This window comes from Lates calcarifer, linkage group LG6 (assembly GCF_001640805.2).
Source record: "Lates calcarifer isolate ASB-BC8 linkage group LG6, TLL_Latcal_v3, whole genome shotgun sequence".
In the NCBI taxonomy this organism is placed as follows: Eukaryota; Metazoa; Chordata; class Actinopteri; family Centropomidae; genus Lates; species Lates calcarifer.
The window spans coordinates 10747385-10762956 of record NC_066838.1 but is presented as its reverse complement, the minus strand read 5'-3'; the positions used below and the strand labels follow the sequence as shown (position 1 = coordinate 10762956).

Sequence of the window (15572 nt, the reverse complement as noted above, 5' to 3'; positions counted from 1 at the left end):
GGCATGCAGAATGGAGAGGCTGTCTGTGGCTGGGGCCCTGCCAGGCTGAGTAATGGAGCCTCTCTCTGAAGGTGCTTTGTTTGCCTCACATCAGCCCTTTGCTTCCATGACATTATCAATGGGAGTTTAGCATCCAGTGCTATTAACTTCTACACAGGGGTCTGAAGATTGGCTTTTTGCTCTTCCAGCCAGCAAGGCTGAATCTAATTCTCTTCTGTAATATACTGCCATTATTTTTAAAGATCAGTTTTAAAGAGTATAGTGATATTTTTGCACTGTACGTATTCATTTCAGTTGACTCTGAACGTAGACTCACTCAATAATATGAAGTTTGGGGTGTCAAAGATTGCATGAATTTAGTATATAATGACAACAGAAATGTTCACATTAGGGTTGTGATTCAGATTTTGGACACTTTTCCCAGTCTCAATAATGGCACACCTAAAACCAAAAATATGCCATTCTGCTGAAAACAATGTAATGTTATGATTATGTAAAAACAAATGAAACAAGCTCACTGTTAAATTGTTACACAGTGTGCTACTGAGAATCAGTGAACAAACTGAAAAACCTGTGTACTTAGCCAAAGTTTTGGCTGCTGGATGTTATACTGTATGGACATACTTAGCACAAACTACATTTAGCTTCTCTTTGAGTAAACCTGCTGCTAACTGCTGCAATGAGAATAGTATGAGGTGTTTTTATCACAGTCACTAAACCAACAGTAGGCCTACATTTGTACATTTGTAGTGCTTTATTCTTTATATGTTAATATGAGACATCTCACCTTGTGTTGACAAGAAATGCTGGAACAATGAGCCATATGCTTACATTTGGCAGCCTCATAGTGTAAAGGCTTTTTTAAAGACACTTTTCCCGGTACAAGGTGCCCAAATGCCAACACACATTTCAGCCAGCTAAAAACAAAACAGCAGCATTGTCAGGAGTGTTGGAGCTATAGTAGCAGTGTCATGACAGTGTCCAAAAATATTTTGAAAAATCTGGGCACAGCAATTTAAATTCAATAGTTTATTCATCATTCATAAGAAAACATCACCAGTTTAGTCAGGATGATGTCCCATGTTCAAAAATTCTGACTGGTTTCTTTCTAGAAGCATGATGCCTTGTCTGTTTTGAAGGCAATCCTGCATGCACCAGGCTAATGTTTACAGTTTGGAAGAAGAAGATTGCTTCCTTGATGTAAGAGTGTTGACAAGGCGCTGTAGCACTCCCTGGACAACCTTTTAGGGTAGCCATCTTTTTAGTGATGGGCACAGAAATGAGTTGACATTGAAAAGAGGAGGAGGGAACATACAGTAATCATTTATTCACTTGGAAACGTTCACGTTTAAATCACATTAGAGTCAAGAAAATAATTTGTATTATATACATGTTTAATGAATACTGTACTATATACTGTACATTGTATGCAATATTGTAGTTGCAGTATTATTTAATTAGTTCGTCATGCATAGTGGCAGCACACGTGTACAAAGCATGAATTTCAATATCTACAGGTGGTAACTGTTTGAGAGCAAGTGATTCATTTGCTAATTTCCTATCTCTTTTGTGTGAGAACAATCCTTGTATTTTTGGCAAACTGAAGCCAGAACATATAAATTAAAAAGTGATTCAGTCTTGATTAAAATTTAATGTTACCAGAGTGTGCCAAGTACAGGTTGCCAAACAGACAATTTCAGTCAGAATTAACATCTTTGCCAAAAGCAATTTTTTTTTCCTGGCGGCAGTTATGTGTGCTATATTTATATATATACAGTATGGCATGGGTATGACAGGGTGTTAAATGACAAGTATGAAAGAAAATCCAAAAGTTTTTTTTTTTCTCCCTCAATTTGAGAGATTTTTGTATTACATAGAAGAACAAGGTCACGGGGGGTTTTGACTTTAGGCAACTACTTATACTCACATTTTCAGACCTCAAGTATTATTCAGGAGTGCTGCTGCATGGCTCAGGAAAGGACTCGAAATGTTGAGTGACCTTGTCCAGAAGTCATAAGGCTTATAAAGTGAACATCATACCTGCATTTTAAAGCATAGAGACATGTCTGATGATGAATCCCTTTTTATTTACATTAACAGCAGGTGGGAGCTTCACCCCTGTGAGATACTTGACAGTGTGTGTGACATTTAAAAACCTTTGGAACTCACCTCCTAATCATGTGAATGATCTCTGTTATTTCATTCTCCCACATGTGGTGTGTTATTTTTTCAGTTGCACAGATTTTTTTTTTTTTCTTTTATGGGTGATAAAATGTGTTGTGTTCCCTTTCAACTAACAGATGGTTAAACCAGCAGGGTTTCTACATTCTGTGTCCTCTGTTTGTGTTGTACTCTTGCGCAATAAGGGGATTTGAGGACACTATTTCATTTAAATTAGGATAAAAAAGTAACCTCTCGCTTAAGAAACTAATTTTCATAACATTGAGGAGATTCCCCCAGCCTCTGATGTTGGACTTTGTCCAAGAACTTCAGCTGCTTTGTTGCGACTGAGATCTTGCATATTTGACAAAATCACACTTCACAAATGTTTACCAAGATGTATGCCACAGTGTGTTTGAGTAAAAATTTGACTAAATCACTGGAAATATCATATCTGAGTCTTGATGTTCTCGTCTTTGGGGAAATGTAGATAGATTTATTCAGCAGTTCTATTCAATAATTCATGTTCATCTTGTCTGTCATTTGTTACCGAAACTTAGTTCTTTTTATTTAGACTCCAAACTCCCTTTGGACTACCCTCCAAGATGACACTGATCATTTGGGACTAGAGACCTGGAGGGGTTGTTGTCAGTAACCCACACTGTTACACTGCACCTGGCCCATATCTGTCACATCCAATCTGAAACAAGGTCTTTACCTGCTCTTAAGGAGGAATGATAACTACATCCACAGTAACATAAAATCTGTAGGCCCATCATTATTTCATTATTCAAGGTGCAGAGAAAACACAAATCTAATACTTTTAACACAACTGAGCCACATAAACTCACGTTGTACTCACACTGGAGTAAATGCTATCTCTCATTACATGAAAATATTGTATTATGATTTCAGATTTGATAACTGCAGATTTATGTTTATGCATGATGGGCAGCAATTGTGTTTTCTGCCTGCTCCATTATTTGATTATCTACAAAACTCCTCTGACTTCTCTGTGCTAGAAGGTCAAGTATATAAATGTTGGCCCATGCATTAAAGGACAGTCTGAGGCAGCCTGGCCAGAGGGTCTAGGAAGGTAGTAGGAGGCAGGGTTAAGAAAAACAAAATTCTATTTACACAGTGAAACCAAAGTACATGTGTACTGTTGCAAGTATAAAGAAAAAACAACAAATAAGTAACAGTAAACTAAGTAACAAACTTGGCTTAACTGATAACCTTAGGCAAAACCATACATCTCTCACGGTTGTCTCAATATGTCACCATTACTTCTGTCAATAAACATTATCAGTACAAACAAGACTCAAACATTCCTCGCCATTTTGGCAAGAAAACTCACTATAATCATTGAATAAAACCTGAATGTGTAACTTACAAAATACAATGCTGAACATACACAAACATGGATAATAAGTGTTTATAGTTCAGATTAAAGATGGAGCTCCTGCTAATACAAATAACAAGCATGTTTAGAACTTTTACATAAGTGTAAATGTGACAAACGGTGTCGTCTCCCCCACTTTGTCAAATGATCCTCAAAACACCACTGGAAATAAAATTACATGTAGACTGTGTGCATGATTAAGTTATTAATATTACATGTCACATAGCCAAAGCTGATTTTGTACAACATTAGCCAATTTAAGTGGCAGCTTTATGAGCCTGTCAAAAACACACATCTGTCTTTTCCCAGGTACAATCTTTAACAGTGCACCATCAACCCACAGCTGCCTTGGTAAAAAACTGTTAACATACATAATAATTTAAGAATGATGCTATAGACTAAGACACAAAGAAGTACAACTGAGGTGCAGTATTTTATGGAGACAGACACAAATTTTGTTCAGAACTGATTAATGAAGGAAACACACACTGATATAATAACATAAAATGCAAGGAAAGTCCAGTATCCATTATTAATTCACTCTGTCAACAATAATTGGGTGAATGGTGAGTAATTGCTAATCATGTTCAAAACCATTCCAACTGGGTCAGTTCGCTTCCCTGCTGTTTTCCCTCACATCAAAAACGCACAGCCAGAGCCTGCTTTTGTCCAGCTGACCAGTAATGTACAGACTGCTTTTATTTACGCCAACAGCCCCTTCATCCCTCCTTGTTGTGATAGATCATATCTGTTCTCTGGACTAGCACAGTGTTTGGAATGATCCATTTTCTCACAATATTTTCAGCAGCTGTCAGTGTAGATTATGCCTATTGATGGAGATGTTGAGGATGTTGAGATGTGCTTTAGGATGAATCATATCCAATTTTCAAACATTTTTGCTGAAAGGCTAGCCTGACCATATCTGCTATGGTAATGATGTATCCGTCTAGATTTAGTTACATGCTCACACATCACCCACACACTTTACATTCACATTCTCTTGTCCTCATTCAGACCCTGATTTTGACTACAAATATGAATGGATATACTGTACTTGATCACTTAATTCACTGGATTACCAGTGTCATATCTTGAAGTTCAAGTATCAGGCAGTATTAATACTGTATTGCAAATACAAGTATGAGTCTAAATTTAAAAATTGTATTATCAGAAATGTAGCTTGAGTTGAATTATGTTTAGCAGAGACATGTTACTGAATATTTTCCCACTTGAACAAAGAGACTATAAGACTGACAAATAAGAATAAAAAACACTGAAAAGATCCTGGCATATGTGACATACATTCATGGGAATTATATGGATATGTTAGGAATGTGTGACAAATACATGAATATGCTCAGACAAATAATGGCATGCAGTGCTATATTTACAGCACTGTGACTGCATTGTTGCACATTTGAAACAAAGAAAATCCTGACTGGCATTCAACTCTGACAGTGTTAGAAAAGTGAGAAACACACTCCCATAAAGGGTGACAGGACATAATTCATGATCAGCACAATGCTGCCTTAGACAAGGATCTGCCTCACCTCCCCTTTAAAGGATTTCAATATCCCATGCATGATTCAGGAAGCCATTATTTAATCTTAACGATGCCTCAAAACCCTCAAGACAGCTTCAGGAAGTTGGTGTGGCCAGGATGCTCTAAAACTGTGAGGCAGTTTGAAGTTGCACTTAAAGAATGACCAAAATATTGTCAAGTATCCGAGAGGAGCTCCAGCAGCGTTCTTTCGCTTGTGCTGTACTGTATTTGCATTAGATGTCTTCATGCGTTGTCTTTTGCTTTGAGAGCGTCTGAATGACTGTGGTTCGTCCAGGATCTAATGCATCTGACCTCCTTTTGCTAATGGAAAAGGGCCTTTTAGATTTACTCAAGGCTGAAATCACTTGTTCTCCCTATCCAGTGCATCTGCCCCAAAACAGAGGCTGCTCGCTGGCTGGTAACAACACACATAGCTTGCAGGGATTTTTCCCATGTGCGTGGCCTAAGCCATTTGCAGGAACTTGTTGTGTGTTATGAATACAGATAGGTAGCCCTGGTTAATGGCTGTTACTGTCCAGGGAACAGACTTGCGAGCATAAACTTTGACACAAGTTGTGCATATACTTTTCTTTGGTACAATACACACTCGTGCAAAAACCCTCTCTGGATTCAGTATGTCCTTGGCCTGTCATGTTCCATTTCTCTTTCCCTCTCTCAGATCATTAAGGGGGAATTGATGTTGCCTGTTCATTATACAAGGGCTAAATGGAACCACAATGAAAATCTGCCACTCACTGTCACTCATGATTGCATTATTCCATTACCGCCCATCCGCAGAAGGCTCTCAAGTCAAATCATCAAGCACAACCAATGGTGCTTTCCACTTCCTATTTCCTGCTTCCTGTTTCTCACCATGAATCTTTAACTAACCAATTAGTAACCTCTTATTTGCTGTTGTTCTAGTTTGTCGCGCCCTGCACCATTGGAAGGTATTGTTTCAAAAACACACATTAATTATAAATAACCTTGTCAGGATGAGAGCTGGGATATATTATTTAGGCAAGAGGAGGATGTTACAGCTGTTCCCTGCGTGTGTCGGATGGATCAAGCCAAAAAGTTATGGGTTGATACAAATCACAGTTCATGGTAGGAGAAACCACAAGAGATACACGTTGAAAACTCAAAGACTGATTCATTCTCATATTTGTTCCTTGAATATGAAACTAGTGCCAGGAGATGGTTAGTTTATCACAGGGTAAAGACTGGTAACAAACTACAACAACAAACAAAAAACAAACAAAAAACAATCCACCTACCAGCACCTCTAAAGCTCACTAGTTAATGTGTTTTATCTCATTTGCCTAGTTTCTACAAAAACTGAAGTGAAAAAATACAAACAAGGCTGAGTACAAGACTCCATGATGTGACTGCGACCAGTTATGAAATAGTCTGACATATAATCCTCTGTAAAACCATGAATTAAACATGCATTCAATGCAATAAACAAGTATTTTATGTAAACAAACAGAAGATAACAGATAAATAATTAGTGCACTTCAGAGGTGTTAGTAGTGAGTTTTTTTTTTTTTTTAAACTCCAGAGGGACTTGAGTAAGCTATATCCCTCTGTTTCCAGTCTTTGAGTTAAGCTAAGCTAATGGTCTCCTCGCTCTAGCTTCATGTCTCTCTTATGCACAGATAGGTTGGTATTGGTTTTCTAATCTAACTCTTAAAAATAGATTGAATATTTTTTCAAAATGTCAAACTGTTCCACAGTGTTTGTAAAAGATTTCAAATATTGCAAGGTTTCTACACTTTATTAAATTTTAAATGTGGCTCTCTGGAAAGCATCTTTGGCCCAAAACAGAGAGACAGGTGGGATTCCACTGTGTGGTCCAAGTTTCAATTTTGTGTTCTTGGGATAATCACAAGGTCAGTTTGTCCTCTTTAGGTCCAACCCACATAAAAACACCTACTCTGTACTTGGTAAAAAGGAGCATCGTCACATGGACATCACACATTCTCAAGATTCAATGTCACGTCATGATTCGCAAGGTTTGCAGTAATATGTCAAGGCCCACACATCCTCTTGCCCCCTAAAGAGCAGAAGTGAAGAATACTGAGTCAGTAGATGAGTGTCCAACTCACGTCTCAATTATTCCCTGTACTGTAGTGCAGAGTCATCGCTTAGACAAGTTTTTACCAACGGCCAAGATTGCTTTTGGGACAGGGATGCAATATGGTCCAGAGCAATCTATCCTTGTGTCAATATGTCAAAACACCATCATTCCTTTTTATAATGTTGCTGATTGTTAGTGCAAAGCTGCTCTGACTGCACTCCATTTGGTTGATAGTACTGGGAGTCTTTCACAGAAACTTGTTATCATGGATGATGAATAGTAGGATAGGTGGTACAATATTGAATAACATGATCCTGTAGTACATTGGTTTTATTGGACATTATACACTTTTTTATGCAGGAGGTATAGCTTCAGGGGTGATTTAAAGTCCTCTGCTGCTACATGACAGCCACAAAGGGAGGTGCTTGTTGCTGTTGTTTTGTTTTTTCCCCCACTGTATTCTTAAATAAATTCTTATTAAATAATAAATCCCGAGAAGAGGTATGAAAAAAGAAGGTAGATGAAAGAAAGAATATGAGCTGAAATAAAATAAGGCATAATTTAATGATACAATGGTAATACAATTACACATTTATATTATTTTAAGGCAGAGAACTCTGGCAAGAAAAACATAAGCTTTTCACATTCCTGGTAGACAATTTAGTAATGTGAACTCTGATGATCATTAAGAGTTATTATGAGTCTTTTCCAGTTTTAAAATCCTAACTCATAGTATTTTAAACTACTGTGGAGAAAAGCCAGTCATTCAATCTCTCAGCATGATCACAGTGAATGTATGAAACTTTTCCCATATAAAGGGCATTTAATTATTCTTATAAATTGTATTTCTAATCATTGAAGGTAACCAGTCCAATCCACTAATTGCTTTATCCCTGAAGGCATCTACTCAAACTGAAGTGCTGAGACTGCTGACGAAGCACACATCATCTGTACATGGGTATAGATTATGTTTAAATACAGTGTGTTTTTTTACTTGCTCCCTGCAAGCCTCATATTATCCCTGACTTTGTTCACAGAGCTTACCTTCACATGGATCTTCAACGAGTACCCGTCATTTGTCATCCAGGACACAAGACGATTTGTGTCCCAAAAGACGGGCAATCTCTACATCGCCAAGGTGGAACCCTCGGATGTGGGCAACTACACCTGTGTGGTCACCAACACCGTCACCAAAAACAGCGTGCAAGGACCGCCGACTCCCCTAGTGCTGCGGGTTGATGGTAAGAAAGTACCACCCTTACTGAACTATACAGAGAGTGCAAAACAGAGGCAGAGTTGTGAATTCCTGTTTTGCAATAAAAATGTTGAGACCGTGCAACTTTCAAATTGCAAGTGAAGTGACTTTAATTAGCTATAGCCTGGCAAAATAACAAGTTTTAAAAAGTTAAAGAGAACAGCAATTTTGCCAGCTGCTGGTGAACTGTTGCCAGCGAACTGAGTCATCTGTTACTCATTTATGTCTGTGACTTGACTTACAAAATGAAACTGTTGCTCACTGTTCTGTGTTGATATAGAAGTAGACTGCATGGTCTTGCTCCTCAATATGCCCGAAAAAGCAGTGAGTCTCTTGGTTAAACAGTCTGACTGATCACATTGTCAGAGTTTTTTCTTTGAAGTTGATGTTAATCTGGCTGACTGATTTGGAAAAAAGAAACCTGGGAGTGCAGATGTAAACCTCATGAGGCAACAGGCATTTGCATAATTTCATCATTTTCTTCCATGTTGAAACAAGACAGTTTTTACGCCTGGGAGATGTTTGATGCTATGTAGACCAACAATATAGGCTTTTCACGTATTTTAGAGATTGTGTTTAAATCATAAGCCAGAGTGGTAAGAAAAGTCAAATGTAGACATTTCCTCCTGAGCCCTCAGTCGCAGTACAAAGAAAACCAAGATTTCAAAAAAAAATAAAATAAAATCTTTTTACTAGCACAGTCACGGCCTAAACTTTGTTTTGATTTTGTTTCTTTGTGACCTTTTCAAGCCTTAAATTGAAAACATTTCCCTTCAGACTTGTGCAGCATCAATTCTGTGTTTCTCTGTGTTACTCCAGGTGTGATGGGTGAATACGAGCCAAAGATCGAAGTTCAGTTCCCTGAAGTTGTCCCCGTCGCTAAGAGCTCAACTGTCAAACTGGAATGTTTTGCGCTTGGAAAGTACGTCCCACTGAGTGTTATTATATCACAGTCATAACTATGCCATTAGTTGTTTACTGTACCAGTCTAAGCTGCATGGTAATGCGTGGAGACCCTTGTGAACAGATTTTGAGAGCAGCAGATTTCATATTTTAATGACTCCTTGTTCTGTACACCCAGAATATACAGAGAAGACACACTCACCAGTTTCAGATTAATTTAACATCGACTTGCTTTATCAGTGTTTTCTAGTACTCACTGGTATCTTGTACTGTATGTGTTTTCAGTTAAGCTAAATCCCCAGATAAAACTATCTGCAGGAGTATTTTTCATTTCCTGGCCTTGCTGTGTGTTATATTTTCATGCCTTTAGCCCAGTGCCAACCATCAGCTGGAGAAGAGTGGATGGAGCCTCTTTTGGCAGGAAGGTGGACATAAATAAAGCCAGCGGAGTTTTAGAGATCCCTTACTTCCAGCAGGAGGATGCGGGGATATATGAATGTGTAGCTGAAAACAGCCGAGGAAGAAACTCGGTTAAAGGAAAGCTGTCTTTCTATGGTGAGTAGGAGGACGGTTTCGCTTTCTTTGATCTAGAACTTACCTTACTTCACACTTCTTTTCTGGGGAACAAGAAAATATCTTGTGCCTTCAACCTGTCAGTCGTCTTCCTAACATATCATGTACATTTATAGACTTTTACCAAATCTTCTACCCATTGATTCATAGCCTCAGAGATTCACTACTCCTGAGCCTGATTGAAAATCTTGCAGAATCAAAGGGCAGCTTTGCTGTGAGTCTAACCAAAAAGTTTTATTTGTTGTCATGCAATCTGTAGCTTTTATTAGAGCTCATATATAACTGCATCATATAGTGGAATGTGGTAGTAAATTAACCTATTACCAGTAGTTCATTTCTGACAAGCTCTTTATTGTGCCAGGGGCTAACATGGGCCAGGGCGCGCACAGATTTATACCACCTTTCAGGGAGAGGTGATTTTTCCCTCACCAACACTGGACTTATGGCCCATATTCTGAGAAAGCTTTTAATGGCCCTTGATGAAGGATTTTTATGGTTTCTCTCTCCATTATTTTGCAGTTTATGCATTGATGATGTCTGCCCACAAGGCCCTGTAGGGATGTGCTTGACTGAAATCATCAAATCCAGATTTTTCTTTCCTGTGAAGAAGGATGCCTTTGATATGATAATACAGGTTTTTTTCAGCACCTGTGGGTAAGATGAGATGCTCACAGTACCTGTAGGTAGGCTGGGGATTAAACATGCTTCACTTTAAAGTTAAGTGCGTATTCATAGTGCAGTGTAGAGACTGGATCTTGATGAGTAAAAGACTGGGTGAAAATGGTGCGAACGTGTTATGGTCATTTTGTAAACAAAATCATGATATTTCAACAACTTGTAGCCATTACGTTCTTGGTACCATCTTGCATAGCCTCAGTACCTTTTCCCCACGCTGTATCTGTGTGGAAGTCATGTTTCTCCTTGTAAGATTTAAGTCTTGTCTTATCACAAAGCCTCGCAGACTGGCCGGCCGCCAGGTGATAAAAATCTGTAATCTCATTTTAAACTCCCATAGACAGGCGCTTGTGGGACATCCATCAACTCTATGGAAGAATAGGAGAATCAATATTGGGATGTGGTGTTTGCGACACCCAACCAGTGCCGGCACAGGAACAATAAGGGGTGACTTCTCTTTCGATTTCCCACTTAATTGTCCTTCTGTAGTTCCAGGGGATTTATGAAATTAGATCATGGTTTAGCAGTTGACTGCATTTGAATGGGCTCACACACGATTGGATTGACTTTGTATAGAAACTGCTTGCATCATGTCTTCACTTCCATTATGTTATCTCTGACGGTCTCATTTGTAATATTGTTAACAGGGTGTCATGTACTATTTGTTCCTGTATAGTGATGCATTTTCAATTCAGTACTGCTTGCTCATTTCCAAATATTTATTATACAATTTGTTTTTGTGAAAAGAGCATAAAGAGAGCATGTTTTTTGATAACAAAATATTATCTCACTTCTCATATGGGGCTGCTCACTTCCTCTCTGTAAGCTTTTAAAATATTACTTAAATGAAAATTTGTTCTCACCCAGTATAATTCACTTCAGGCAATGCATGCAGCACTGTTACCATAGATAGGAAATACGAAGAGAAATTATCAGCAAGAAACACATTCTTCATTCATTTTGAAACATATTGCTGTTGTCTTTACATTACCAGATATTTTTCTGTCATCTAATGGTTTTAATGATTTTACCCTTTAAGTTGTAAGGCGCATTGTTTCAGAATACCCACTGTTCCAGGCGGTTTCCCCAAAACAAACCCTCTGATGTCCACACAGCACATTATGGCGGATTTAAACAGATTCACACATAACACATTATGACCTGGTGATAGGAAAGATTGCATTTCATATGGAAAACCCTTGGTTTAAGTCGCCGTGTATGGGTGAATATTTGCCCTGCTAAAAAGTCCTAACACTGATTGTACCGCCGATACTGTTCGAGCTCTCATGTTGGAGAGAAGATAAAAGACTGTTTCAATCAGGAAAAATTAATTGCATTATTATTAAGATTACTACATTATCAAAGTAACACAGCTAGGAAAGCAGATAGACTGACTTAACTACCTCGTTCCTCTTGACCCTGGCAGGGCGCCCTGTATTTATGTGGGTGATTCACAAGGGCCATAAATCTTCTTACACTGTCGCCAGAGATAAGGTGTTAGTCATTTATGTGACAGCATGAGCACTATCTTAAATATAGAGGCATTTTCTCTATGGATTTCTGATGCTTCAAAAGACAAAAAGGAATGCAGTCCGTCTTTTTAACTGCATTGCTAAGAAAGAATTACAACCTATTCATTTCAAGCATCACAAAAAAGACAATACGGTCAGTATAAGTGATTCATGTAAAAGATCTGCACCAATTCATGCTGGCTGTACAAATCTAACAGCTTATCTTTTACCCTTTAAGCTTATACAGTTGTTGTTATTTATATTTTTTTTCAAGTAGAGGTCAGCTTTGGGTTAATTGGAAGTGGATTTATGATTTGTGCCCTTGGATGCTTCTTTAATGAACTAATTGCCGGCTTGGTTGGTTCATTGATTTATTGTAAAAGTGCTGTGTACTGGAAATACTCAGGCATTTGTGTGGCATTAAAATGTTAATTTACAGCATGTGGTTTGTGACCTCTCAGCTGCACCTCACTTGACCGAGAAGCCTCAGGATGTGCAGAAGACCATTGATGACACTCTGGTGTGGGAATGCAAGGCCAGTGCAAAGCCCAAACCTTCGTACCGCTGGCTGAAGAACGGAGAGCCTCTGGATCCCATGGAAGTAAGAAATGATTATTATTATTTTTTGCATTGCTTTTAAAAACATGAACTTTAGGCACTTCCCTGCACTACAGACAGATGGACTTCCCACCCCTGCCTCAAACTTTAATAAATGGAAAAAAAAAAAGTGTGGCCACACAATCAGTTTGTAACGGGGAACATTAGATGATCAATGCTAATTTATGCTCTCCAGCTTTAATCAACACCCAGTCTTATAAGGTATGTAACACTCTTGACAACAAAATATATTATGACTGCTGAAAGCTGCAAGGCTCAATTTAACAGGCTTGTATTTAAATGGTATTGTGTCAATATTATTTATCATTACAACAGCCTTTAAGCAGTTCAGTGAGCGCAGATAAGCATAATGTGGAAGATGAAAGCTGATAAGATTACAGTATTCAGAATCATCTTACTTAAAAGATGCACTGTGTGTTATCGCGCTGTTTGCTGGATTCATTTTGCTCAGAAGCACATAATGGTTCCAACTCATAGGCTTGTACTTGGCAAGCACATGTCACTTTGAAATGGCTGTATTTGCTTGGGACTAAATTTGGCATCAAAAGTGTGTGTGTATGTGTTAGGGGAGGGTGTTTGTATGTGTTTTGCAAAGAAGCCAAAGTGATGCCATTTTCTGCCTGTCATCAACCAGGGACTCAACAATTTAGCGCTCAATCTCTCCTATCTGCTACTCTCAATTTTGTCATTAAGTCTCTTCTCTCTGGGGAGGGTGAAAAATGCCTTATCATCCAAAATACATTTCACATTTAGGCAATTTGCCTTATTTTGTGTTATGGTGCTGCTGGAGTGAGTGTGCTTTCTGCCTAAAAGGAACATCTCCAGTGAATCACAGTCACTGATGGTGTCAGTGTTTGGATTGGATAATGAGCCCAAGAATGGCCTGTTGTTGTTTAGGTGGAAATGTCCTTTAAGGGGGGCAGGTAGGTTTCATCTTCTGTTACTTGGATTCAGAGCTCAGCACTTAAATTAGAGGGCTGAATGTCAAGGCACATATACTGAAGAAAGTCTGAGTTTTGCACTCCAAAAGGGTTGCCATTATGAGACAGAAATAGGTATCTTCAAATTCTGCATGTTGGAGCAAATAAAATGAAATCTTTATTTTGTTCATTTTGAAAGACAGACAAAGGTCACTTCCTCTATTTGCCACACATCCTTAACCACAGGAAACCCTTATCACTCCACCTGTGCATCTCTACTATTGATTTGTAAATAACATTGAAAAAAATAAAATTTGGCGGGTGGCCAAGGTAACTTATTCTCTGTACATGTGGCTATATTAATGAGGTGGGGTGTTACCATTTTCAAAATGCCACCATCAACAGCGGCAACAGTAAATCAATTTCCAAACCCAAAGGTCAGCGATGTAGAGAGAGAGGTAGAAGGAGAGGAAGGCCAAAGGGGCCATTTGTTATTCCTCATTAGAATGGATCAGTCCTCCTCTCCCCCTCTCCCTCTCTTTATCTCCGGTGCGCTCTTTCTTAAGATCTCTTTTTTCTGCTTTTTTCCTCCCACTTTTTCCTGTCTCTCTCTCCATCTCATTTTGGTCCCCCTCCAAGGGAATTAAATGGCACAGAGGAGGGCTGTCACTTCAAAATGTCACCCCGGTGAAACAAGGACCTACTCACGCTTGTATTTTTCCACTCCAACACCCAGCTCCCCCTTTAGTTACATATGCCAGTGTGTGTTTTGGGGATTTTCCCCCCTTTGACCTCCAAAGTAAGGGGCCTGCCTTTCAAGGAGCTACTGTGTCCACGATTTGCCTTTTCACAGCTCAACTTGAAACAGTGCTGGTATCAGAGAAGAGTCGAGCATAATTAATGATGGCCATAAAGCGGACGAATGCCGCCATTTGTCTCAGGTGCTAAAGAGATTGTGATAGAGCCACCACTGAGTCTCTGAGGGTTTTTTAACAGGGCAATGGGTACAGCATAGTGTGGCACCGACCCATGCACTTACACAGATCTCTTTCATCTCTCTCATCCCCCTGGGCCCTTGCACTGTGTAACCTAAAAAGAACCATCTATCATCTATTCAGAGTTGCTATGGCTCTCTCCCTCTCTCTCTTTTTCTTTCTTTCTCTCCCTTTCTGTTCCTCTCTCTCTTTATCATCCGTTTTCCCTTGAACACACATGTAAGCATCCAGTTCTGGCCAAAAACTCTGGGACTTGCGCTCCACTTCGAAGCTGCCGCATCCATCCTCAGCCAGGACCCCCTCTGGCAGTGGTTTTAGCGCCAGGTCAGCCGTGTGTCCATCGTGTGACTGGGCCTCAGAAAGAGCCCTATTTGAAGATCCTCAGCAGTGTCATTGACTAATGTTAAGGGACAGTCCTTGTCTTTTCAAGTGGCAGTGCTGTAATGATTCCAGACGACAGACAGACTGGCGGCAGGACCCTCTGGACTACTTTGTCAGTGACATTAAAAGGTCCAGCTACACTCAATGGGAAAGATCAAGGGCAAGAACAATGAGTGCTGCCACACATAAATTGACACAACTATAAAAAGAGAGCAGAAAGCAGCGCCAAACCCTGTAAAGGTCAGAAGGAGCAGTGGGAAGAGAACTTTCTTCAGGTGTTGTTACTACTCACTATGCTCTCTGTGGGCATTTTTTAAATTGCATGTATTTATTTTTGAACAAACAGCATCACCTGCTGAGCATTTTTTTTTTCTCTGTCACCTTAAACTCTATGTTACTTGGTGGAGTACAAAACAGCTTATTCCTGACTAATTCCTCAGAGGTTTGATTTCAGCCACCGTTTGATGATGTCTCAGTGCTATGTTAAGCAGCGAGGGGTTACATCTAGTCACTGCGGGACTATTAAGACCGCAGAAAATTAGCAGTGTTTCAATTA

The 15572-nt window shown here is 39.2% G+C and overlaps 1 protein-coding gene across 2 annotated transcripts in view; it reads left to right on the top strand.

Moving 5' to 3' along the window:
• cntn3a.1 (contactin 3a, tandem duplicate 1) overlaps nucleotides 1-15572 on the top strand; it is a 73501-nt gene that overhangs the window by 27532 nt on the left and 30397 nt on the right. For both annotated transcript variants that reach the window (XM_018666176.2, XM_018666175.2), the window contains exons 6-9: nucleotides 8223-8426; nucleotides 9260-9362; nucleotides 9714-9898; nucleotides 12564-12703. In XM_018666176.2, the coding sequence (XP_018521692.1) occupies nucleotides 8223-8426; nucleotides 9260-9362; nucleotides 9714-9898; nucleotides 12564-12703 (632 nt within the window). The remainder of the gene's footprint in view (nucleotides 1-8222; nucleotides 8427-9259; nucleotides 9363-9713; nucleotides 9899-12563; nucleotides 12704-15572) is intronic.